This window comes from Astatotilapia calliptera, chromosome 5 (assembly GCF_964374335.1).
Source record: "Astatotilapia calliptera chromosome 5, fAstCal68.1, whole genome shotgun sequence".
In the NCBI taxonomy this organism is placed as follows: Eukaryota; Metazoa; Chordata; class Actinopteri; order Cichliformes; family Cichlidae; genus Astatotilapia; species Astatotilapia calliptera.
Window position 1 is genome coordinate 24,905,188 of NC_137426.1, and position 25,614 is coordinate 24,930,801.

General features: G+C 40.0%; 1 protein-coding gene across 2 annotated transcripts; it reads right to left on the reverse strand.

Moving 5' to 3' along the window:
- srpk1b (SRSF protein kinase 1b) lies at positions 1 to 24,474 on the reverse strand. Of its 2 annotated transcripts, XM_026168375.2 has the most exons (16): positions 24,342 to 24,474; positions 23,652 to 23,706; positions 11,189 to 11,316; positions 9,981 to 10,089; positions 7,285 to 7,372; positions 7,106 to 7,193; positions 6,335 to 6,441; positions 6,002 to 6,167; positions 5,425 to 5,450; positions 5,099 to 5,321; positions 4,553 to 4,960; positions 3,818 to 3,912; positions 3,570 to 3,677; positions 2,806 to 2,875; positions 2,548 to 2,640; positions 1 to 1,431 (listed from the first exon to the last, which is right to left on the reverse strand). In XM_026168375.2, the coding sequence occupies exons 1-16, from the start codon at positions 24,352 to 24,354 to the stop codon at positions 1,247 to 1,249; spliced, it is 1,962 nt and encodes a 653-aa protein (XP_026024160.1). In that variant the 5' UTR covers positions 24,355 to 24,474; the 3' UTR covers positions 1 to 1,246. The 2 variants fall into 2 exon arrangements, with proteins under 2 accessions (XP_026024160.1, XP_026024161.1); XM_026168376.2 differs by lacking the exons at positions 23,652 to 23,706; positions 24,342 to 24,474 and adding an exon at positions 16,540 to 16,858.
- Between the last annotated feature and the right edge of the window lie 1,140 nt (positions 24,475 to 25,614).

Sequence of the window (25,614 nt, forward strand, 5' to 3'; positions counted from 1 at the left end):
AACTTTGAAAATTATTTATTCTTACTGCCTAAAGAAAAAAAAAAATCAAATGATGAGACATGGACAGTCGAGCCTTTATAGAAAAACAAGCAACATGTTTCTGATAGGACTGAAAGGAATATTACAATAACTTTAAGTACAATCTATGATTTTCACATCCAGCACCTTCTTATACACCTGAATACACACCTTTAAAGATAAAAAAAAAAGAAAGAACGTGTAAAAGAACTGACTGTGCCCTCACTCTGTTCCAGCTTCAAGCTCAAAAAAAGGAGAAATCAAAGTCCGACTCTTTGGTACACTGTACTGTACACTTGATGTGAATCCACCTATCGCTGGATTTGACTGTGAATGTGGGAATTAAACTTATCAGGTAAAAAAAAGCAACCCGGGTGTAAAAGAGCATTTGGCCAACTCATGCATGAAAAAGAGAAGGGCTCTGATTTTTTTTTCTTCACATTATAATGTGTCAAGTACTTCTCTTAAGTCAACATAAACTAATGCTGAAGCTAAAAATCTTTACTTACACAAGAAACCGACACAACAGTTTGGCTATCAGTGTGATTCTGAACTCCCGATGTATGACCTGCACCTGTATACAAATGTAAAAAGTTCTCTGATAACGGTGCTTTGAAAGCTACTAGCTGCTCTTCATTCCAGTAAGCAATATGTAGTTATCACTTTTGAGCTCTCTGCACTCTCTTTAAAGGCTTAAAAGCTGGTACACCTAACATGATGACGAGCAAACAGACAAATTTGACTTCTAAGTGACCTATATGATAATCGAAAGTGGCTCTGATGGTTACTGTTACAACTCTGTTAGCATCCTGTACCTTTCTGCGTTTGTAGAAAAATGTCCTTTTAAACCTGATGATCTCTTGTGTCTAAAATACAGAGAATAATGAGCAGAAGAGAAAAATCTGGAGCTGGCAAAAAAGGGAAAATAAGATCAATAAGTTCTATTCAGCCAGTAACAAAAAGTCATAAATACTGAGAGAGTACTTTGAGCCTGTTTTATTCTCCTTCCCTAACAGAACAGAGATTCAGCAGCAGTCTGTCTATCGTCTCAATGCTTCCCGATGAATGTAAGTAGACCCGTGAGAGCCGTGACAACAGGCTACAGGCACGATGGAATCACAGGCTCTCACAGAAATGGAAGTATTTGTTTACTGTACGTTTTCAAGCTTAAGCCCTTCAAACCCATCTTATCCTTTTCACAATATGCAGCTGTGTGTGCAGGCATCCTCTAGGATGAGAGCCATGGGTGGGAGAGGCACTGGGCTGCGGTGGCTCTTCTTTCAGGCACCAGGTCCAGCATGGGAAGCAGGAAGCTGCTGAAAGAGTGGGCCTCCTCTTTGGACCACTCATACTTTTCTACCAGGACATCAAACAGACCCCAAGGCTTCAACTTGGTGATGTGCCGGAGATCACCTGGGAGGAAAACACATTTAAAATTCAATCTGCTGCTTCATCGACACAAACAATCACTTTTCGCAGTCGTCAATCACAACAATACACCTCCACATTTTAGCCAACAACTAGACAAACACGTCCCTGTTTACATGAGCAAAGTGAAGCAGGTGAACAGGTTCAGTTACCTGGAAACCACTCACACACACAACCACAGCATAAAGACAGCTCACAAAGTATACTACTTAACAAACTTCAACAAGGATACATTCCCGTCTAAAGCTCTTGTTTGCACAGAAGAGCAACAGACAACATCTTGTCTGAAGGAATCGCAACCCAGTATAAATTATGCACACCCACCAGCAGAAGGCTCTGCAGGCGGGTGATTAAAACCACCCAGAACATCACCAGCACCAATCGACAGAGCATCACTGATCCTGATGTCATGAAGTGTCTGCAGAGCCCATAGCAATGCAGAAATATCCACTGCGACTTTGCTGCAGTTTCTTCCTTCAGGCTGTGAGACTACTGAACTGATCCTCCTCGCGTCACCACAAAAATCATGTTCCATTTATTAACATAAAGACTAAAATACATTTTTTTAATATTTGATTTCTAATGTAACGGGCTACATCTTAAAGTTTATTATACAAGCATGTGTTGAATAATGACATTTAAATGAATCTTGAATCTATTCACCACCCATGTAACTGAACATGACTATGTGGGATCACATGTCACAGAGCATGTAGGAACCATCTGAAGTGAATTCATAGGCTTCAAATCTATTTATCTCCATTTCATATTCATAACTATAATTATCCTGGTATTGTACTCTTAGTGATTCTATAACAAGCCTGAGTATCTCTTGAGTAAACACGCAGTGGGATCTCTTACTGCTGCTCATGCTGCACTTTCTCTGTAGACTTTGTGGGGATAAATCCACCGCACCACCTCTATAAACTTGAAATAGCTGCACTGATTATAATTTGCTAGTTCAAACCGAGCAGATGGCTGTTCCCTTGAGCCATCAGGTGTTGGGCCTAAAATAGAAATTCTGCACCAAATACCTGAGAGTATATTAAGGTTGAACTGGATGTAGCTGCTGCAGGGGTGGTAGCAGGCGGCCATGTTTACCTTTCTTGGTGAAAAACTCCTTTGAGTATTTGCCTGCCAAGATCAGCTTCCGAGGGACTTTGCCTAGCAGCTCGATGACCAGCGCTATGTGATCTACAGTGAGGCGGAAAAACACAAAAGCAGATGGACTTCACTATTGTTTCTTCAGTATAAGACATAAGTCACAATATGTCGAAACGAGGTGTAGGAGGAAGCTCGTCTTTGCTGGAACTGCTCTCTAGTTAAACTTAGATATATGGATGTTTGGACCACACCAACCTTCATCTCTGGAGTAGTCTTCTCCAGAGTGGGGTTCAAACAGGTAATCTCCAGTAGCCAGCTCAAAGGCCTGAGGAAAGAAGTACATAAGAACTCGAATACAAAAAAAAAAAGAGAGATCATACTCTCCCACTGGCTCCCTTCTAAACCCAAACTACAATTTAAAATCCTTCTCCTAAAATACAAAATCCTGAATGACAAAGCTCCATCATAAACCTAATAATGAGACAATATTGCCATACAGCACTTTGATCTCTGAGGAGAGGATTTCTTTCAGTTCCTAGTTTTCAGAAGTAGAATGGGAAGCAGTATCTTCAGCTATCAGCCCTCTCAGTTTGGATTCAGGAGATAAGATGCCTCTTTCTTGCAAGGTTAAGTCTAATTTTTTCTTTTTGATAAAGTTTATAATTAGGGCTGAATTAGGGAATCTTAGACCATCTTTTTAGATCTGCTGCTTCAGGTTAAGGTTGCTTGGAGACTTCTCACAATGACCTAAGATCTTCTCCACTCTCCATTAATTTATATCAAAACCTGTTGCCTGCTCTCTTGGACAGTTTGTGTTTTGTCCGGTTTGTTGTCCATGGTGTCTCTATATTCCTCTTTTCCATGTTCTCTTTTCCTTCAACCAGGGGTTTTGACACATATGTTCCTCGTCACACTGAAAGCTTCTGCATAACATAAGTTATGTTAAGTTTGCTTTTCAGTGGGGGTTTGTGGGATCAGTTCATTTGCATACAGGTGTACTGTGTGTGAGTCTGTTTTACCATGCAGGCTGTGCTCCAGATGTCTGCTGGTGTGCTATAGCCGGCTCCTATCAACACCTCAAGAGAGCGGTACTGCCGTGTCTGGATGTCATCTGTGAAATGTTTGTGCTATAAAAACAGAAAAGTGAAGACTGGGTCACAAAATGAAAAACATGAACTTGGAAGATTTACAGTAAAAAGACAGTGAATGTTTCAAGTTCTGCTTAAACGTTTTTTACAGAAAAAGTTTTATTGAATATTATACTCACCACCCAGCAGGCATTGCCGAGGTCAGCAATCTTAACCTGCAATTTGTCAGCATTGAGAGGGTCCAGGGGGTTTACTAACATGCTTCCTGTTGCTCCTGTTAAAGAGAGGAGAAGAAAGTGAAGCTGGTGTGTCTGCAGAGCAATTCTTTGCAGGATATTGTCAAGATAATTAATTATTGGAGGGCATTAGCAATGCGCACTACAGAAAAACAAAAACAAACCTTACAACCCATATTCATTGCGCCACACTGGTAAAAGTGATTTGGTGTACTCCAAATCATTCTCCCAGTCTTCTTATGGGTTACCATCCTTAATACTGCAGTGTGGTAGTAGCCATGCAAAATATTGTACCAATTTCACGAGCAATGCATTGATCAAGAGGCTTTGCATATCCAAGAGTATTACCGCCTTATAAACATGAGGTATGTCTCTGCCAACCAGTTAAGTTGTACTCTGTCCAGACGTCTCCTTTTAGAAAAGATGTCGCCACTTTATTTGAACCCATCATTAAAGTCAGAAATCGTGTTTAAAGATGTGATAATGATGTCTGACCACCAGTTCATCAGTTCATCATTAAGTGAACTTTCACCCTAATTTGAAGAATATTCTAAATGGACGTATACATATCTGACAACTAAAAGACATGATTCCTCTGGTCTCAGCTGCTGTAAACACTGTATTTTAGATATCAGTTTCTTAATTAATACACATTAATACCCCCCCCCCCAAACTAACCATCCTGGCTGTTCTCTTCCTCATTTTCTCTTTTGGTCTCCTTTAGAGTGTCCATCTGCTCCTCTATCTTGTCTCCCTCTTTTAGCTCTACAGTGACAGAGTCTGGACTGAGTGAAGCAGGGGGACGTTGCAGCTCGGTATCAGAGTTTCCGTTACAGGATGGCCGCTCTTCTTTGTCACAAAATGCATTGTCGGTCTCTTTATTGCTTTCTGGTTGCTTTGCATCCTGTTGATCCTCCTGTTCCTCTGTACATTGCTCGGTCCCTCGAACCTCTAGACTGGTCTCATTCTCCGGTGTGGCGGCGTGGCCGTTGCAGTTGACCTCCATTCTGTTCTCGTCATCGGCCGTAACCTCCCTCTGTTCATTTAGCCCTGACGTATGAGCAGACTGCTCTTCGGGAGTCAAGTCTGGAGCAAAAAGAGAATAATTTATTTTGTAAAGAAAAATATATCTTGTGCGATCAAACATGAATTCAATCTGCAAATAAAACTAAAACTTATCGGCTGCCCTTCATGACCCTGACCAGGGTCTATCCTCTCATTTACCTGCGTTAGTATGGTTAGTGATGTCCTGCTGCGTGGCAGACGTAGAAAGAGTGGCTGAGGACGTATCTTCAGTGTTCTCCGTAGTCTCCTCGTCATCCTCCTCTTCTCGGGTGTCGGGTAATGCTCCTCCCTCCATCTCATGTATCCTCTTTTCCTGCATCTCGGCCTGCTTTTTTTGCTTCTTCTTCATCTTCTTCTTTTTGTTCTTTGACATTTTGGCCGTCTGGGAGAGGGAGAAAAAGGATAGTTTGCATTTTGAATTCATTCAAATGTAAATTTGTACAAAGTCCTGCACAAGATCTGCTTAACACAAAAAGAAAACTTACTGGTTTGGAAGTTGGGGCTGTACTCACTGCAGGAAAGAGAAAAAAAAATAGAGATTTATGTTGCTGAATGACATGTGGCACATCCTCAGTCCCTCTATTATTAGTATTCTGTTCGAGTGGCTGAGCTGATTCATACCAGTGCTGTACTAATAGACTGTCTGCAGTGGCACCCTGCTCAGTGAGGGTCACACTCCTCTAAGCAAGCTGGTAATTTCCATAACCAATCCAGCGGTGACTCATAGCAGCACACAGCTAAGCTCTCCACTTTTATTAAAAACATCCACAAACACTCTAGTCTCTGAATACGTACATGGCATACACTGGATTATATCATAGGGTTGGAAAAACATTTTATTCTGAACTTCTTGTTTGTGCTTCTTCACACAATCTTAAAATAAACTACTTGCAGTGACAGTTCTCTAATGGCATTATTTGGAAGATTATGGCTCACCGCCACATAAATACATCTGAAACACCTCAAGTCACAGCACCTGGTGACAAACCTAAACAGCAAATCTCCTAGTTGTACGCAGCAAGTCAATCAAACCACAAAGATCTGAATGAGAAAGGTTGCGACCTGCAGAACCCGAGGGAGGTGCGGTGCCAGTCTTCTGCCACTGAGTAGCTTCAGCAGCCATCTTCTTGATGTAGGGCTCATTCACAGTGAGCAGAATGTTCTCCGGTTTGATGTCTGTGTGTATGATCTTACACTTGGTGTGGAGATAGTCTAAACCCTGCAGAACCTGTAGTTCAGAAAAGTCAGATTCAGGGTTAAAGGTGAACGTCTCCCATAATATCAATTAAAGTGCATCATTCATGATGGCAGATAGTTTTGATATAACCATCTTCTTCACTGAAAGACAAACACTTTTCTCCCACTAGAACCTGTCTGTGTTTTGCTGTTCAGTACCTGTCGTATGATGCTTTTAACACAGGGCGAAGGCAGCCCTTGATAATTCGACTTAATAATCCACTTAAGCAGGTGGTACCCAAGTACTTCAAAGACCATACACACATCTGGAGAAATGGAAGTCAAGGACTGAAATAGTGTTTGCAAATTAGAGTTTTTCTATATCAACTAGTGCACACGAACACACACACACACACAATCCCATGTTTTCTTCACATCACAAACACAATCTCCATCTACTGCTTCACTACTAATTTAAAGGATGTCTAGACAGGATACAGCACAGAGCTCTAAGACAGATGGAGATAGCATGAGCTTCACTATATCAAACACTGTCACACTGAAAAGACAAAGTTCAAATGAATGTCTGAACAACAAATGTAAATATGGAGTGTAATTAAACTGCGATATCCTGACTTTCCAATGACTGTCAGTCTAAATGCATCTTGTCAGCATGTCTGCACTGAAGCACAACAACACAGATGAGCTAAATTCACATCCAGCCTGAGGTGGTGTGGTCTTACCCTTGGACGTTCATCACTACTGTAGTTAATTGGCCTGGAAATGAATGTAATCATTATGCCCATGCCATCAAACTGAGACAACAACAGCAGGAGGGACAAGGGCAGTTAGCAATTAAGCTGCTGTCAAGCCACTAATGCCTTCCTTAACAGAATGATCAGGCATCAGCTGATAGAGTCAGAAAACTGGTTAGTTTGCACCACTTAAAGGATAATGTTTCATTTGTGACAGAGTAAAAATATAGGATACGAGTTCCATTCATGCCAGAAATTTTGAAGTCATCTAGCAGCTGCACTACTTTCTCTCTGTAAGGGTCACTGGGATCTGTATTTCTCACCTGGAGAAATAAAAAAAGAGATACAATCGGTGATGTGAGCTGTGGGATATCTACATTATGAGTCTGTGTGAAGTAAAGTGCTGTGCCTTACTGATTTCAGCAGCTTGATTTCATCCAGAGCAGTCTCAGTGTAATGTTCAGCACTTTTTACAACCTTCATGGCCACGAAGCGCTTTTCCCTGGAAATTACATGGACAAAATCAGTGAGTAAAACACATTATACAGTTCAGTGTATGCTGCATTTGCTTAAAAAGACTGGGGCTGTGCTAGAATTCTATCACCATCTTATACCTATTCTGTCTACTAGTAAAATTACTCTTACACATTTTGTACATCATCATTCATATAATGATGTATGACACTAACGCGTTTTTTAAACAATAATAATAAGTTTTTAAAAAGAAAATAAACAATTAAACTAAAATAAAATAAAATAAAATAAAATGTCATGCCCCCATCTAAAACACAGATTTCTAAAATTCTCTCTTTGATGTTTAAAATATTGTAAAAACAGGTCTCCAACTCCTGATGAATAAATCTTTCTGAAGCCTTAAGAGATCTCCCAGACCATATCCAACAACATATGATATGTAGGAGCATCATGTTTCAACCTAATCATAATGCATTTATTACTGCTGTCAATAGTAATTGTAACAGATATTTACCAGCTGACCTCTCAGACCCTGCGGTATCAACCGGATCAATGCAACCTTTGACTCTCTTGCAAGATTTTGGTGAAATAGCTTCTTGGACAGAAGCAGGGTAAGTGCAAATGAGTCCCAATTCGTGTACCATGTTTTTCCAATATCTATTCGGTAGGGGTGCAACGATACACAAAATTCACGGTTCGGTTCGGTTCGATACTTTGGTGTCACGGTTCGATATTTTTTCGATACAAAAAAATGTTCATGCATTTTTAATTTGTCATTTATTAAAATTATAAATATATATTTTAACGCAAAAGTACAGTTTTTAAATTTAACCCTAACCCTTGTGCGTGTTTTTTATTTTGACAGCGAATGCGCACCTGCGGACCACTTATGTGCAGCCCTGGTTATTTAGTTTGTCATATTGCAGCCACAGAAATTCTTTTGTCCATGAAACCATAAAGCTGCACTTTCTTTTTGCCTCATAGTCTGATTTGTCATAACTTCTCCGTTTTGTGGTAAGCTTTTCTTTGGCTGTCACTTCTTCACCCTGACCTGTCTTATTTGGCTCAGCAGAACTGAAATGCTTTTACACACGCACTCACATAAGCTCAGCGATTCTCTGCGCGATCAACCTCTCACATGTTTAAGCTTGCTGCGTCATGTTTGCATAGTAAGCTAACGATTGATAAGACGATGTCAGAGGAATTGGTGCACAAATTATCATCACTCACCAATCAGTGCTGTCGCTCTCTATACACAGTTCGCACGATTGCAAAGTGAAAGCAAAAAAACAAGCGCAAATTCAAACGCGACTTCAATATGTCACATATTGACAGTGGCTCACCGATGCCAATGACATAATTACCCAGCTACATTTCTGAAAGAATGCAAAAGCATTGACATATATTTTTCCTTCCTACAATAGCCCGACGGGCAGGGAAGAGATAGATTTTGGTAGCCCGACTGAAAAAATCGCTAGCTCCGGGACGTCGGGCTAGCGATATTGCAAGCCCTGTGTCTGATTGAGGAATCACTCATCTTTGGAAAAGAGAGTTTATTACAGAGAAATGTCTCTTTCCAAAATAAAATCTATACTATCCGCTTCTTCTGGGCTATATTCTCAGCAGCATAAGGAGAATCATGTGCTAACAGCTGTCTAAATGACTCGGCTAAAGTTAGTAGCATGCTTGCTTTTTTTTGTGCTTCCACTTGTCTTTGCACTACGATGATGTCGGCGTAAATGTGCAGTCATATTCGTTGTGTTCCCGCTAGTGCTTTCAGGTTAATCTCGTTGAAATGACCTTAACGCCACAACACGGCAAATCTCCGTTAACGAGCTACCGCCGATCGCTCCGTGCATGGGGCTAGACGGCCAACACGTTAACGAGCTAACTGCGCTAACACACTAGTTCCCACCCATGTAATTGAGCATTGCATGGCACATCCAACATACTGTTTTACTTTAGTCCATGACTCGCTTACCTTCAGGGTCATACGTCACATGAAAACCAAAATAATTCCAAAGGCCAGATCTGAATGACGTTCAATTTGCCTGTTGCAAGGAGAGCTTAACTTCTGTCTCGCTAGCTTGCCCTGCGCTCTTCCTTCTGACTATGCTGTCTGTGTTGAGCGCTCAGTGGATCTGCGCTCGACAGTGCAGCCTAGGCGGAGTAGTCGAACACAGATTCACTGAGCGCTCAACACAGACAGCATCGTCAGAAGGAAAATTGATAAAATAAATTACAAATGTTGTATTGTTCGATACATATGCGTACCGAACTGAAAGCACTGTATCGAACGGTTCAATATCGATACGAATATCGTTGCACCCCTAATATTCGGGTAACCTGGGCAGATTTTTGCCATCATTTCTGGAATTCTGAACGAATCGAAATACAACCTTCAATCTGAAGTGCTATAGTGCATATTTCCTTCCATTTATCTGGTAATATTTCTGTCTGAAATTCAGCATCTCAACTTACATAAGTCTGATCAAATGTTAGCCACACTGGTGTCTGAATTACAGAAACGCGCATTGATCTCTAAAAGTAAAATCTCTTTAATAAATAAATCAGGTTGTCAGGTGATTAATTCTAAACACAGAAAAATTAATAATATTTTGTGAAAGCAAACTTACTGGATATCCCAGGCCAGCCACACAGTGGAGAAGTGACCCCAGCCAAGCTTACGGATCACATGGTATCTCCCATTGAACAGATCTCCAATCCTCACATGGTGATATCCACCTGACCAAAGGCACATGCATTGTCAAACAATTTTATACAGAATATCCTGCAGGAGGATTTCGCTTAAAGGTTTTACTGTTCATGCAATTAGCCTGAAATGGGTGAAACTAAACTAAAGTGGGGTGGTGTTTTCTGTTTGTTTCTATGCAAATATGCAAAGAGCTTTTTTTTTTGCTTTTTTTTTTTGGGGGGGGGGGGCATTCAAAGACCAGCAAGTTGGTTCATTTCTTCTTGGTCAGTTAATGTCAGTGATGTGAGGACACAAAACTGGTGGGTACAGACACGCATAACAGAAGCAAGTCCTAATTGCAGGTGTTGAAGGTTGAATGAAGACTGAGAGCATCCAGATATGATATGACTGGGATGGTTAGATGAAACTTTATTAATCCCTCGGGTGGGTTCCTCCGGGAAATTCAGTTTCCAGTAGCAAAGCACCGAAAGAAGTTGCATGTTACAGATACATTAAGGGGGATGAGAGTAGGGATATAAGCATAAATACACCATATATACACATATATAGATACAGAATATACAATATGGATGAATAGGATTGCTCATTTGAGTGAGTATATTGCACAGTGATTATTGCACAGTCAAATATAAGAAAGAGACAAAAAACAAAAAACAAATATTGCAAATATTGCACCGTGTAGAAAAGCCCCTACAACTCAGTTGTTCCCGCCCTCCCTTGTCCCCCTGTTTCTCCTCCCTGAGGTGAAGTGTTGATAATATATTATCATCATCATCAGTAAAAAGGTTTACAGAGTTTAAAACATGTAACATTTTAAGTGTTACAGAAAGCCTGGGTGGCATGTTCACCAGCTTTACATCTATACTGGACAACACTGGAACTTTGTTTTGGCTCCAGTATAGTGGTGGCTTTGAAGCATGAGAAGACGACAGCCTGTCTGAGAGAGGTGTTGAAGATATTTCTGAGGATGTGTTAGCTGAGACCCAGTTTTTTCTTGGGACACTTTAGTTTGCCTGCTTGTTGAGTTCCTTCATGCATTTTAAAAAAAAAGAAAAGAAAAGAAAGAAAAAAATGACACCCCTCACACAAAAACACACATTTCATTGTAAAGAGTAAGAGAGATCGTACCCCTGCAGTAGTCGTTGGGGTCCTCCTGTTCATCGTCATCAGAGCCCAAGATCTCTTCATCCTGCTCTGGTAACGGAGACTCTGCCTGACCTGGCTGAGAGCCGCCTCCACGGCCATGAGGCTCTGGTCTGGGTGAAGAAGAGAACCAGAGAGACAGGGGTGGTAAAACAGACAGGAAAGTGTGAAATTCAGGAACATAAATGACAGGAAGAAAGGGAAGTGTGAAAGAAAAAACATTGATGGCTGAAAAGCTGGTGAAAGATGATGTCAGACTGGCTCACAAAGATGGATGTCAAAGAGTTTATTTTGGATAAAACCGTGCTGTAAACTCATGAACAATATCAAGGATCAGGATAAATTCTCAATCCACTAAAAAGTACAAGTGTAATGTTTCTGTGATGACAGCCATTATGGAAAGGGTCTGAGCTTCAATGTATTAATATTGATGTATATATGTAAGCCAGGATACTTTTGACCCTGTCTGGATCAGAGAAGATTCAAAACAAATTCAGACTTGTGCACCCAATTCTTGTTTTTTAAAATCATTAAAGATGTATGCTGTACAATCATTCCAATCAATTAAAGGAAATCATTAAAATTAGCATGAAATTCATATCCAAGGTGAGTGGATGTAAACCTCTGAGAACAACTATACATCGGTAGTAATCATCTGACTCTACTTGGTTACTTGTTATCAACTGAATAACAAGTAACCACAGTTAGCGTGTATTTTGAGAAAGAATAAGTTAAAGTGAAATGATGTCACGTTAAGCTCCTTAATTTCCAGTAGCCGGCAACACAATGCTGCAGTGGTTAGCAGATCGTGGTCCTGGGTTTGTATCCGCCGACTATTCTGTGTGGCAAGTGAATGTTCTCCCCGTGCCTGTGCAGGTTCTACTTTGGGAACTCCCTCTATGTGTCATGGTGCATCCCGGAATAAGTTGGAAGTTAAAATTCGAGTTCCCAGTTGGAATTAAAAAAAATTGTTTTTCCTTGCTTTTCCTGGTACACGCCAAATCCAACATCCAAGTTCCGAGGTATCTGGAACGCAGCATTAAGGTGCAGGCATACCCTTTGCATTGGTCACTTCATGGGCTGCCGCAAAGATGATCATGCAATCACTTCTATTTATGCTCGGTATTAAGGTGGAGACAGCCACTGCAGTATTCACCTGAATAATAGGTGTCCCCACTCAGACAATATAGCAACATCAGCGCTGACATATGAAGAGAAAAACTCAAAACCACAAGCTAGCACATTGCCGAATGCTTTTCCACAAAGTCTCATCTTTTCAAACTATTGCAACATCCGCCCCAATAAAATCTGTAAACTTCTGAACTTCTGCTCTGAAATATCAATAAAATGGTGGAAAAAAACTGACGGTAAGAAGGCCTTAGGCTTCTAAAAGACTGGCGACCTCTCCAGGCTGTACCCCACCTTCTAGCCTATGATAGCCGGGGTAGTCTCCAGCACCCTCTTAACACTGAACTGGATAAACAGAAGAAATAGATGGTTGGAAAAGGAAATGGATATTCAAAATCATCATTAAATCTACAAGTTACAAAGAAAATACTTTATTTATTTATAGGATTGTGTATTTTTAAAAGTAACATGGGGCACTTTTTTCTAAAGTGGTGACTTTATACATACGTTTACATGCCAAAACCATTTCTCCCCGCCCTAGGAGGTCTGACAAGCGCATCACAGATATTTACTCACTCCTGAGAGTTCGAGGAATTTGGGTCAAAGTGACTTCATTTAAATATTAGGTTATACACATTTTTAAAAAAAAACAAAAAACAATAACGCAAAGTGAAAATGTTTTTAAAAAATCTAAATGCAGTAGTATTTTGTTTTTGAGCAGTTTTTTCATCACACTGTAGGTGTACAGAGACGTCGGTCAGGACAAGAACAATGCAGTACAAAATTGGATCAGAGAAGCCAAGTGGCCTGGTTAGCAGAGCTGCTGCCAAGCGGGGCATTTTCAACTTATAAATTCTTTCTTATTTTACCTCCTGAGAGTCCAAAGCCTTTTTAACAATTAGAAAAAATTACATTAAAAGAGCAAAACATGTATTTTTCCACAAAAACATATTTCCCCCCCCAAAAAAACATGCTTTAAATTATTCCCGTGCTTTACTTTATTATATTACTGTTATTTTCAGTTATTTAATATATTTATTATTATTATTATTTGGCTCCATTTTAATATCTAATCTTCCACAGGCTTCCCTTAATTCAGTTTGTCATCCTTCTCCTTTCAAGTAATATTAGACATAATTTACTCAACTCCACTGTAGCACATTTCTGGAGTAGCATTTGAAAAAAATAATAACAGCATGAAAGCAAGTGCCAGCATCAATGAGAGAAACTGATGTAAGCTCTTAAGCTCCAGAATCTATTTTGTTTTTTAGCTACACACAGGATGTAAAGCAGAAAAAGAGAAGAGGTGCGTGACTTGTGTTTCCTGAAAAACACCACACAGAGACTGAAGCATCTTACTTTGCATGGCAACTGGATTCTCGCAAGATTTACAAGATCATGAACTTTCTAAGCTTTGAGCTACGTGTGTGTATTTATACCAAAGTGTGCAACAAGAAACTGCAGGCCAATAAGGTAACAACCATTATGGGTCTTCATAATGTCACCATTTCTAATGCGATTTTATCTTTATTTAAATATGAATTATAATAATAATCTACTTCAATACTTTTGACGTAATTACCTACAATTTGAATCCATAGTGTCAGGTTGTAGAGCATCACCAAAAACAATGTAGTGATGTACTGCACTAATATATAATATCACCAAAGAGAAATACCATGTAGTTAAATATATGATTTAGGCTCACGATGGTTAACTGAGCAAGATGTGCAGTGGTTATCTAAAAATGACTAACTGCATATTAAAAATGAAGTCTACAGGTGCTCATACTGGAAAATTCAAAGTGAAAGAGACACAGTGTTTATTTTGTCAAACAAACATGTTTGAAGGCCCCTGAAGAATGATTTAACAGCATGTCACAGTTTCTTTAAGCTTCAGCTGCTGAAAACAAAAACAATTCTCTTGCTTTTCCAAGAGCGGCACAATGTTTGACTACTGACTATGTAAATGGTTATATAAAGTCAAGCCTCAACAAAATCTAAAATCAGAATAAATTAAATAATCAGCTAAATCTAAGTAACCATTCCTCCAGAAATAAGAGCATCAATAAAACCAAAGTGCTTATAATGGGCTACCCTATTTCCCCCTGGTGACGGTACACTGTGGAGGTAAGTAAGATAAAAGCTCACTGCTTCCAGCAAGAAATGTTTTCTGTATGCAGTGCAGGCAGATGCTTTTCCTCACAGCTGACAGATTCTTTCTTTATAATACTTCCAGCCTTGAATAGATGTTCCAATCTCACATATAAAATCTCTTATGATCTCAGGTCTAAGCAGATTCATTTATCCAGCTAATGTACAATGTTGGAGCTAAAGCATAACAGCATGTTGTTCACATAGATTTGCAGCTAATTAAAGGAAGTGACAGGGTAATAAGCAGCTGACATTACTGTGCACCCTCTGAAAAAGAAAATGTGTGGAGATGCTAAATTTGCTTCGGTCGGTACTTTATCGTGTTCCAGTTGCGATCAATTTTAAAGTAATTAGGATTAGTGTGCATAGCTAATCAGTTCATTGGCTTGGGTCAGAGCAGGATGACCACTGTGGATGCATCTTAACAAAATGTGCCCGCAAAGCTGTGTCACGTTTAGTTGTTTGTTCAACTCAGCTGTTTATTACTGCTCCTTAGGGGAGGAAGGCAATTATAATGTTGAGCTTAAGTCAGAACTGCAGAGATTAACTAATTAACCAAAGTCCTTTTCTACAGTGACAAAAAGTAGCTTGGAGTTCAAGTAGGTGAAATTAAAATAGGCTTTCTGCTTGGAACCTGACCACTTCTGCCTTTATGATGCAGGTGTATAAGAGAGGAGAAGATACAAATGCAGCCAGTGAAACATGTACCCAGTGCACTTTCTATTTGCATATCTGCCAACACAGTACAACAGATCTGTGATATTTTAAATATCACAATAACACTACAGGCCTGCTGATATCAGTCTAGCTGCTGTGTGTGGGAGGTATCCTCAAAGGAAAAAAGAATAAGACAAAAAGGTTTTGTATCATTACTCGTTCTGCGTCTGCATTACACATTCACCCGCCTGCGGTGAGAATTCCTCCTGAAAAGGTGTCACTGAAATGGGCATACGCGCATTTTTTCCTGCCCTCTGATTGGACTGTATGCACCCCTGAAAATTTTTGGGTCCCCTTAGATTTGATTGCAGTATTCAAGTGAATAAACACCAAAACCGCACTACTTTTAGAGCTGACAACTCCTACAAGGTGAATTTCTATTATGACTAACAGAAGCGTTCCTGCCTCCAGACTTTGTGCACATTACTGCAAGAAATATGAACACAAACAGTCTGATGAAGGCAAAACAAAACTAAATTTGCTTGCTTACTCAGAGCAAACAGAGCACAGTCATTGAGCGAAACCATTCAAAAGGCCTAACTCCTTTCATTCCTAATATACAAATGATGAAAAGCAAAACAGATTTGTATCAAAAATAGGTGAGGGTGGTCTCTGCCTATGCAGCTACTCATGGAAAAACCTGGATATTATTCTAATAGTCCTGAAACAACATCTTTATATTTGGACATGTCAAAGCTAGTGAATAAGGGTACAGGGGATGTCAATAAATGTCATCTTTATGGAGGAAAGTGCTAAAGTGACAACGACAATGAACAAAAACAGAAAAAAGAAAAGAAAGAACCGATTCCAAGTTTCTAAGCTTCTTTTGTAATGTTTAAACACAATGAAGGGATTTTTATATGTAGATCCATGACATGTCAATAAAGAGAACTACATCAACATATTTATGCTGACAGTTTTTAAATCAGCCACAAAGTTTTTTTGGACATTGAATCCAAAGACAACTAAAAATAGCTGACAGCATTAGGACAGAAAGGGGGAAAGAAATGTGGAGGTTAGAAACCAATGCCTGCATGTAAACCAGGAGAAGAAAAAAAAATGTAGCACGACCTCCAACCGATCAAGAGCATTCACACATTTGAAGCCAAAACACAGCAGGCAATCATGCTTTTCCAGATCACGTATCTAAGTTTGTTTGGTCCCCCCCCCTTTAACTGCGGTACGACGACACTTGGACCGAGACAGTTCAATGACCTCAGATCACACGACAAAAACCTGGATACATCAAGGACTTCTGCAGCACTGGAAACACCTGGACGTGAGTCATATCTCGTCTGGAGCTGTCAACAAACGCATACACACTCATCCTACTCTTACCTGCAAGATGCACGGATACCCATGGGATGATGCAGGGAGGAGACCCAGAGAAGAGAGGGTGTAGGTGTTGAAAAAGCCTCTTACTCCATCCAACAGGAGGAAAAGAAAGAGGTATTAGAGGTTCAGAAAAGGGATGGAGAGAGTTAAAAAAAAGTACAAGTGGAGGAGAAGGAGGAGAAAGCGATCAGTGCTGACAACTGAAAAGCAGTGATTATAACAGAAGAGAGCAGAGAAGAGGAGAGAGGATGGATCAGAGCAGTGATGGGGAATACGAGCGAAGAGAGGAGAAATGTAGAGGCTCAACTGCAGGCTGAGCACTGAGGCTGAGTCCTGGAGCGCAGGGTACCACTGCACACTCCCCGACTCTCTCGCTCACTTTTTTCTCTCACACATTCACGTCTCTCTTTCTCTCCGTCTGACCGAGAACTCTCCTTGGCTGTCGTCAGCCTCTGGCCCAGCCCTCTTTCGCCGACAGCTGGGACATGATTGGATGATACAGCCCAGCACTGCATTGCAGGTGAGGGACGACATCAACCCCCCACACACACACATACACAAACCAATCTGACCAAAACAACACTGTTCTCTATTCCCCCTCTCTGTCTGTCGATCACCATCGCGCTTGCCTGTTATTCAACAATGCTTCACTTACTCATATTTGCACGGAAACATCAATGCTGCAGTTTATTGTGCAATCATCAGACCTTACTCATAGAAAGGCAGACTTTCAAACTGTTGGACGATTCATGCAATGGGGAAGGAATCAGCTAGGTATCCGCAACTTGAAATGCTACTGCACTTCACAAGTTTCTGGAGCTGTATTGGAATAGCTTTGCATGACTTGGGGCCATTTTTTTGTGATTGGCCATTTAACATTTTCCAACAGCGCACAATGAGATTGCTGAACCTTCTTCTCCCTCCACACATATACTTGCTCACAGTGAAAATGAATACCAACAAGCAACCTGAGGGACATGAATGATTTAGCAACTTCTTTCCAACTTCTAACATACACATAGGGATAAATGATCAACATGTTGTACAACGTGTAACACGTACTGAAGTTACTAAAGAAAACCTTTTAAAATAAAGATAACGTACACTGTATGGGCTCTGGGATACCTCAGAACCCAACAGTATTTAACAGGTCTCCAGTGCATTGCAATCGTAGTTACAAACTATGAGTCAACGAAACAATTCAGTAATGTTGCTTTACAGCCAATTATCTAAATTAGCAAGATAAAATTATACAAAAGTACAAAATAAAAGTTATCTCTACAAAAGCAGACAGTTATGAGTACCATGTTTGTGTTGTTGAAGATATCTGAGACAGTAAATTAGATACAACTACAGAATAATACAAAATCTGGACAATGCAGCAAATCCACCTTCGTTCTATATATGAGAGTTACTTGGTTTGTACTCGTCCCCAGAACACACATGAAAATCTAGTAGAAGTAAAAGCATATGTGTCAATAGAGAAATGTGTGATAACTGAATCTCATTTCTCTGCTGCAGTTTCAGATTTGTTATCGTGTGCACACACTTGAATGCAACCTGGTCAATTACAATGAGAAGCTGTGAAAAAAAGAGCTCTATAAACTTTGCGCAGTCACTTTGAAGTTCAAAACAGTTTTCTGTGTTTCAGTGACTGCTGCCAGTTTTTATTATACATTGAAAAATAATCAGATAGTGTTTTTATCCAACAACAACAACAACCAATTCAGGAACCCACTGACTGCCATCTAATAACTTAACCCTCTAGGCCACAATGGTTAATCCTTTTGGTGGGGTAAGCAATTGTCAGGATAGCTGATATCTAAAAAATAAATAAATAATAAAAAGCTAAACTGTGGTCATGAAATAACTGATTATCTTGAGATCACGCTGCAGCCAGTGCATTCCCTGTGTTGTTCTCCCTGCAGACCTTTCGTGTTCATGCCAAAGCCTGCTTAAATATATTAGGTCTAAACTACTTGGTCTAGAAAGCCTCTGGAACCAAAACTCTTATCTACACTCCTGTTTTTAGGGATTAAAGCAAACATAACCACATGCCAAAATTTGAACAGCCACAGCTTCAACAAAACTGGTCACCCTGAGCTGACTGTTTAACTCTTTTGTACACAAAGACCCAATAAATAGTCTGTAAATGTGTTATTCCGTTATTGTCCGTCAGAGAGACAAAATCTATAAAAAACTGCAATCACTTTACATGCCCGTCACTTCTGAGCACACATCTGATCTGACAGAATGTGTTAGCATCTCCTGCTTTCTCCTAGCCAAACTTTTTCCACCCATCCAGCCCTATCAGATCGTTAGAGCAAAACAAACAAGGGCACACAGAAGCAGTGGAGCTTGTGAGGATGGAGTATGGCCAAGAAGTTTAGCTTCCCTACTTGCTCCTTCGAAATGAAATCAATGCAAAATGCCTCGGCAGCAAAATGAAACAGCAGCAATAGGTATCTGTGCCGAAGGCCTCAGGGTGCAGTGCAAACAAAGTCTAAATGTGTGTGGTGCAGCATTTTGCCTTAAGCACTCGAACACCTACTGAAGGCATACGAGTGAAGCAAAGGATGCTTGTTAACGTCTTCAAATCTTCCTCACAGAAATGATTTACATCTACCTGCTGTGTAAGCACCAACTTTATATAATATGTTCTTTCCGATATTCAGAGCTATGTGGGTTAACTTTACAGAAATTTGTCTTAATAGAGACAGTGTTTTATGTTACACGCAGAGTTTTTTTGTACAAACCAGGTTTCCAAGCAGCCTGAGAAAGACACAGAGGGAGGGAGAGGCCAGCACACCACTACTTAAACCACTGCAGATTTCCATGGTTCACAAAAACAAATCCCTCCATAAAAACAGCTGAAACCCCGACATTTTTGAGGCCTGATGTGACCCGCCTCCCCATGACACCCAACACACACACACACACACACACACACACACACACACACACACACACACACACACACACACACACACACACACACACACACACACACACACACACACACACACACACAAAAAATACTCGTGTTTATGTGTATTTATTCTGCTTCTGACAAGACGGAAGAAAGAACAGTGGTTAACCTACAGCATGAGGACAAAAAGAAAGCAAGAGAGAGAGAAACAGAGCAACACAGAGCTGTAGTCAGCTGCAGATGATGAAAGATTTGATGTGTTATGTAATGAACTGCAGCAATGGCTAGAAGAGAAAAGAGAGCAATGAAAGCAAAATATAACAGAGAGCAATGGTGCTGGAAAATATAATAATGGCTATTCGTGTTCAGTCGCCTGAGAGGACCGCAGTCCTAAAATTAAAATCTGAGGCACAGAAATTTGCAGGGAAAAAAAATGTTTCCTGTCTAACGTGATGCAAACAAACAAGAAAACAAGTCTGCAACTGAAACAAGAAATAAAATTTTAAGGGAAGCAGAAATAAGGTCCTGTGTGACAAGCATAAATCTTCCAATCCTGTTCTCAGTCACTTGTAAAAGGACTAAGTGAAACACATGAACAGGCAGTGAGGTGCTTAGTAAGGCAAAAGCCTGAACGTGCTCCCTAATTTAAAACAAAAATAAAGGGGAAAAAATGGGATCAGAACATCAGTATGTCAGCCAAGCTCTGTCTAAACTAGCAACACAAACTCATACACACACACTAAAACACTACTCTGACTCCCATCGTGGCAGATTAAAGAACCAGAACATGCAAGCTCCAAGTCTGACTCGCTTCCCACAAGAGAACTGCAGTGCTACTCACTTGCATGTTAGACCGCTGGCAAGCTTCACTACAGCTGAATTGATGGAGAAGATCCAGTCCAGAAGCCACATGACTAAGAAGACACTAGCCTAAAGCTTTGTTACACAAGTCTATGATGAACTAAAATAAGCGCTGGCAAAGGTCTTTTTAAAGCTAGATTAAGACTTTTGTGACCTGAGACCAGGTCCATGTGCTCTCCGCTGGCTCTTTAACTGTACACTAGCTGCTGTGTCCTTTCAGCACAGCAGCCCCAACAGAGCGACTGACACAAGAGAGCGGGAGGGAAGGACCACAATGGGAGTAAGGGTGAGAGAGAGAGAGTGAGAGAGAGAGATGAGACAAAAAGAGCCAGATAGTGCAAAAGGGAGACAGAGTAAGAGGAAAAAAGTGGAAAAAGAAGATTTGATCCATCCTTGAATGGTTTCTACTTGTGTGTTGGTAAGTGAGCAAGTAAGCACTTTCTTCTGAACACCTTACACTGTATAAAAGATGGACGTAGCCACCATGATGACGCACTGGTTTCTGAAGTCCCGTGTAGAAGCTTCAAGACGAACGCTTTCACTGTCTCTGTGCTTTGAAACGAGTGAGTGGTGGATCTGATGGTGAAACCAAAAGCTCATTGGTTAAGCACTTGTCAATCATTAACCAAGTTGTTAGCCTCCTTTTTTGGCATTTAGAATAACCCAAATTTACAAAACTGACCTAATGTTTTATTCAGTAGGACGTGAAATGGGCAACTGAGTGTCGGGAAAGTGTTTCTAGATCTCCTGGCAGAGGAACATCTTCCCTCTGCTATCACTCTTTGCTAGAATGTCGGTTGAAGGCTTTTCCACACTGACTTCATTTTTCTTCAACCGGATGCTACTTCCATCTTTTACACTGTCTATGCTGAATATACATGCAGTGCATCATTGTTTCATGTGCAAAAAGTTTTCAAGGGTTGTAGCAAATTTTAATGACTGTGGAAACCATGCATCCTCCAGATTAAAGAACAAAGGGACCATTCAACCTGTGATCTGCACAGATTTCAAAAAAGCACCTGTGATGGTGTGGGGACATTAAGCTGGATAATAGGGCTGCCACAAACGATTATTTTGATAGTCGACTAGTCACCGATTATTTTTGCGATTAGTCGACTAATCAGATCATCATCCATTGGACGTAAAATGTACAGCTTATTGCACCAGCAGCATCTGCTCTTATATAACTATCATTAGCTTAAAGCTTTAAGTGTTTAAGGTCTGTGCTAACTAAAAATAAAGACAAGATGATAGTTTATTAAATTTTAATGAAATCTGCAGATTGTTTCGGTGAAGTTTAATCAACTCCCTGCTATCTAAAATATAACAGGACACCGGAGTAAATTTTACAGCATCTCACACTTCTGATAATCAGCTGTCTGCTTGACGTTTATTCAGCTGTGTAAGAACTATAACTTTAATCTCAGCCAAACCGATTTACTCAGGAACAAATAAAATACTAAAAAAAGCCAAACAATAACATTTTTAAGATATCTAAGTGACTTATATATATTTAACCTGAGTAGCGAAAGACGGCAGTGGGTTTGAAAACGATCTGCCGGGAGTCCGGTGTTCTCACGGCTCTAGTTAGCCTTGCCCCCGGCTAGCTATCGAGCTAGTGGGTAACAGACGTCTCCGAAAACGTCGGCGCGCTTTTGAAAATATGCGGTGTCTTGATAAACTGAGCAGATATTTGAGGTTTACACATCTACATTCTCGCCTGAAAATATGTTAAACGTTTATTTTGTGACCCAGAAAAAATAATAAGAGTAACATTAAAACTAACTAGCTGCCGCCATTGTTGGAAACTGAGCTGGGCCGCGCTATGAATTCTGGGACAGAGCTTCTTCTTCTTCTTCGGGGTTTAACGGCAGCTGGCATCCTTGTACATGCAGTGCTGCCATCTTCTGTTTCAGTCCGTTATTACACTCTTAAATCCTACTAATTCCTGCGTCTTTTGGGATCTTACAAAGCTTCAAACGACGCGTCGACTATTAAATTAGTCGTCGACGATTTTGATAGTCGACGTAATCGTGACTAGTCGACTAATCGTGGCAGCCCTACTGGATAATGAGTCCACTAGGGTCCTCCAAGTGATTCTGTCATCAGACAGTGAGGACAAGGGTTCGTGCCTGCCTGTTTTTTGTGACTGTGGAGACTCGACTATGGAAAATTTACATTGCAATGCACCAACTACACGTGCGTCCCAGCAGCGGACTTCAACGAACTATAACAGAAATGACTACTCGACCAACGGTACTCTAACTGTCCATAATCCATTATAATCAAAGCCTTACTATGTATACACGTGCAGAAGTAACATGTACATATGTGAAGGCACCATTAATGCTGAATGCAAGCTTTTTGCTACCATCTTCATGACAATTTCAGGAAAGGTTATTCCAGCATAACAATGTAAATTTTTCAACGTGTTGCTGGCAACCAATTCAAAATAATGAACACATGTATGGATTTTAAAAAATTAAATAAATAAATAACCAAAGGTCTCCGTTTCAACATGTGATGCATTGTCTTGCACAGCTGTCTCAAAATGAAAATAGAAGGTGTAAACACACAAATGCATCTGTGGTTGCATCAGGAATCCAGCCATGTATCCACTGTATGAAAAAATCTGCCAGATCAAACTGCGGCGCTATCCGCTGTCACGACCCCTTGTAAATAAGAGAGCAGCCAGAAGTAGCTTTTATTGTTTAACATATGTCTTAAAGTAGCATCTGTATTCCAAGTGGTATTTTTAGTTAAATATATGCAAATACATTTTGTGTGTTCTGTTTTGTTTTGTATACACATAACACGTGCATATGCATACATATACAGCTGAATACACAACTGTCTGTAAACATCTATAGCTTGCAAATGTTATACACTCCATACACACATATATTTGCCTTTTTGTGCCTTCATTAGGTTGCTGTTTAAAATCTATTCTCCTCTGCCCTTAATGTTATAAAGGTCAAATAATGCACTTTAACCACGGTGATAAAGTTTATAAAACTGTCACGAATTGTGACAAACCATGCACTCAAACTATCTGAAGCATCAATATGTTTAAAATTGACTCAAAAACCCTCAAATATCAAAGCCCTTTCTCTATAATTATGAACTAACTTAAAATTATCTTCAATTATAAAGCGTTACAATGTGATGCTGCAACTATCAGTCTGCGTTGCAAATGATCGAATAAGAGCCAAATGATAGAAAGCAGCCGAGCAGTGTTCAGGACTGAACCATCTGCTTTGTGTCTTTATAATAATATAAATTAACTTGTGGTGTAAAAACAAGAGAAAGGTCCATCTTCACTTACTTTTTGCCAGGTTTCCGGGGCTTTGTCCTCTTCTTCCTTGCTTGCATCGCTAGTACTAAAGAGCAGAGAGGAAAGTGGTACAACATAAAGCACAGCTCCAAATATAGCAGCTGTATCTTTATAACACGACACCATGTCAAAAGCCGTTTTCGTGACTTTTTATTCCAGGGAGTGCTGGTGTAACTCGTAGTTCAAACTTATATTAGCAACAAATGAGGCTAGCAGGTTACTCCGCGTACGTAAATAGACAGAAAACCGGCCTCAGGGGTGTGTTGCCTCACATAAAAGAGGCATTTTAAGTTAGCTGCTAATAGCCAACTTGGTGCTTTTCACAGTGAATGTGATATTTCCCCTTTCTCCATTATCATGTGGACCCCTGGTAAATTTTATTTAAAGTTTTTGGGACTGTGTGTATCATTTATACTCTAATTCGGATCGACACTTTCCGCATACTTTGTCCACCATCTAATCTACTATGACGGCTATAGCTAGCATACTGTTAACACATACACAGAGAGAGCAGAGCGCATGGTCCACTTATACTTTCTGTCAGTTCTTAACGTTTCTTGTTATAACATTAGTTGTTACTATCGTTTCAGCAGACAACTGGCCTGATAAATGTCGAAAAGAAAAGCGTATCTCCTACAAGAATCCGTATAAAAAGCATTTTGCTTCAGTTAGCTACGTTACCTTTTCTTTCCATGCTGAAAACCAGTCAGGGCATATGCTGCGTTCGAGGACTGTTGGAAAAGTGAAAACTCTAAAGTCCGCCAAAATGACCAAACAGAGCGGATATGCGTTTGTTCCTGGGGGCAGTGTCCGTAGATACCGCCTTCGATCGTATTAAGTATCTTTTGTCAAATAAATTTAGCGCTCAGCACTTCATTTTGGAATTCCTTGCTAAGTTTGATTGTTAGCTTTACTGTTTATTGTTGTTTATTTTTGCACTGAAAAGTCGCACTTCTTCCATGAAGAAGAAAAGCTTCCCTGAGGAAATACTCATGAGTATTTTGGATTTTAATCATTACTTTTCCCCTTCATCTTAAAGTTTGGGCTTTTTATAAATCAGGGAGAGCCTACAAAGTGCTGAGAGCATCAGAGAGAAGCATCAAAGCAGCTATCAACCTGAGAGGAGCACTGAGTCAGCACTCTGTTTGCGTGAAAAAACATCATTTACTTTTAATTATCTAAAATGCCAAGCTGGGTAACAAACTGAAGTCTTGTACTCCTTTTACTAATAATTATTATTTATTTGCTTCTTTAATACTGGGAAAACATTCAACTGACTTATACTTGGTATTTAACTCTGATGCTTCACAAGTGTCACAGCTTGGGTGACCAGGTGTCCTTTTTATGTGGGAATGAATGCACTGCATTTTTATCCCTTGTCCCACAATTTGACTGATTTTGTAGGCCAGGCAAATTTTTAAATCCTGGCTTTTGCACTGTGGATATGGTGGGAATGCTTTGCTGTTGTACTTAGTAGCAGGTTAGCCCGTCTAATGCCATACTCATTAGGGAAAGTCACTACAAAGTCACAAGCTTTGGAGATTTTGTTAAATGTGATGGAAACTATTTTCTGTAATCGATACAGGGTCTAAAAGTCTAAAAGAATACATAGGGTTCATATATAAATATATATATAAATCAAATATATACATACATACAATTCTCGTCTGTGATCATGATTTATGATAACTGGTAGTTTCTCAATGGACAGATCAGTACTCAGAACAATGGTATAAGAACAGAGTGAAGATCTAAGAAAGAGAACTGTAGATTTACACAAGTTGGAAAGGTCTCTTGTAGCTTTTTCTAAACTATAAGGATTAAGTTAAATAGTTGGATCTAAATCATTTGCAGTCAATGACTACCTGAACTCTAAAATTCTTGAACGTCACCAAATGTGTTTGCTTTTACTGCAGCCACCTTCATTTGCTGCTTTTCTGTGGGTTTCTCTGAC

What these genes read in the sequence shown, in the direction of transcription:
- srpk1b (XM_026168375.2), bottom strand. An exon ending in TCGGCAATGCCTGCTGGGTG is followed by an intron (nt 3,678 to 3,817) that starts GTGAGTATAATA and finishes CTGTTTTTATAG; the next exon opens with CACAAACATTTCACAGATGA. An exon ending in AGACTACTCCAGAGATGAAG is followed by an intron (nt 2,641 to 2,805) that starts GTTGGTGTGGTC and finishes GCCTCACTGTAG; the next exon opens with ATCACATAGCGCTGGTCATC.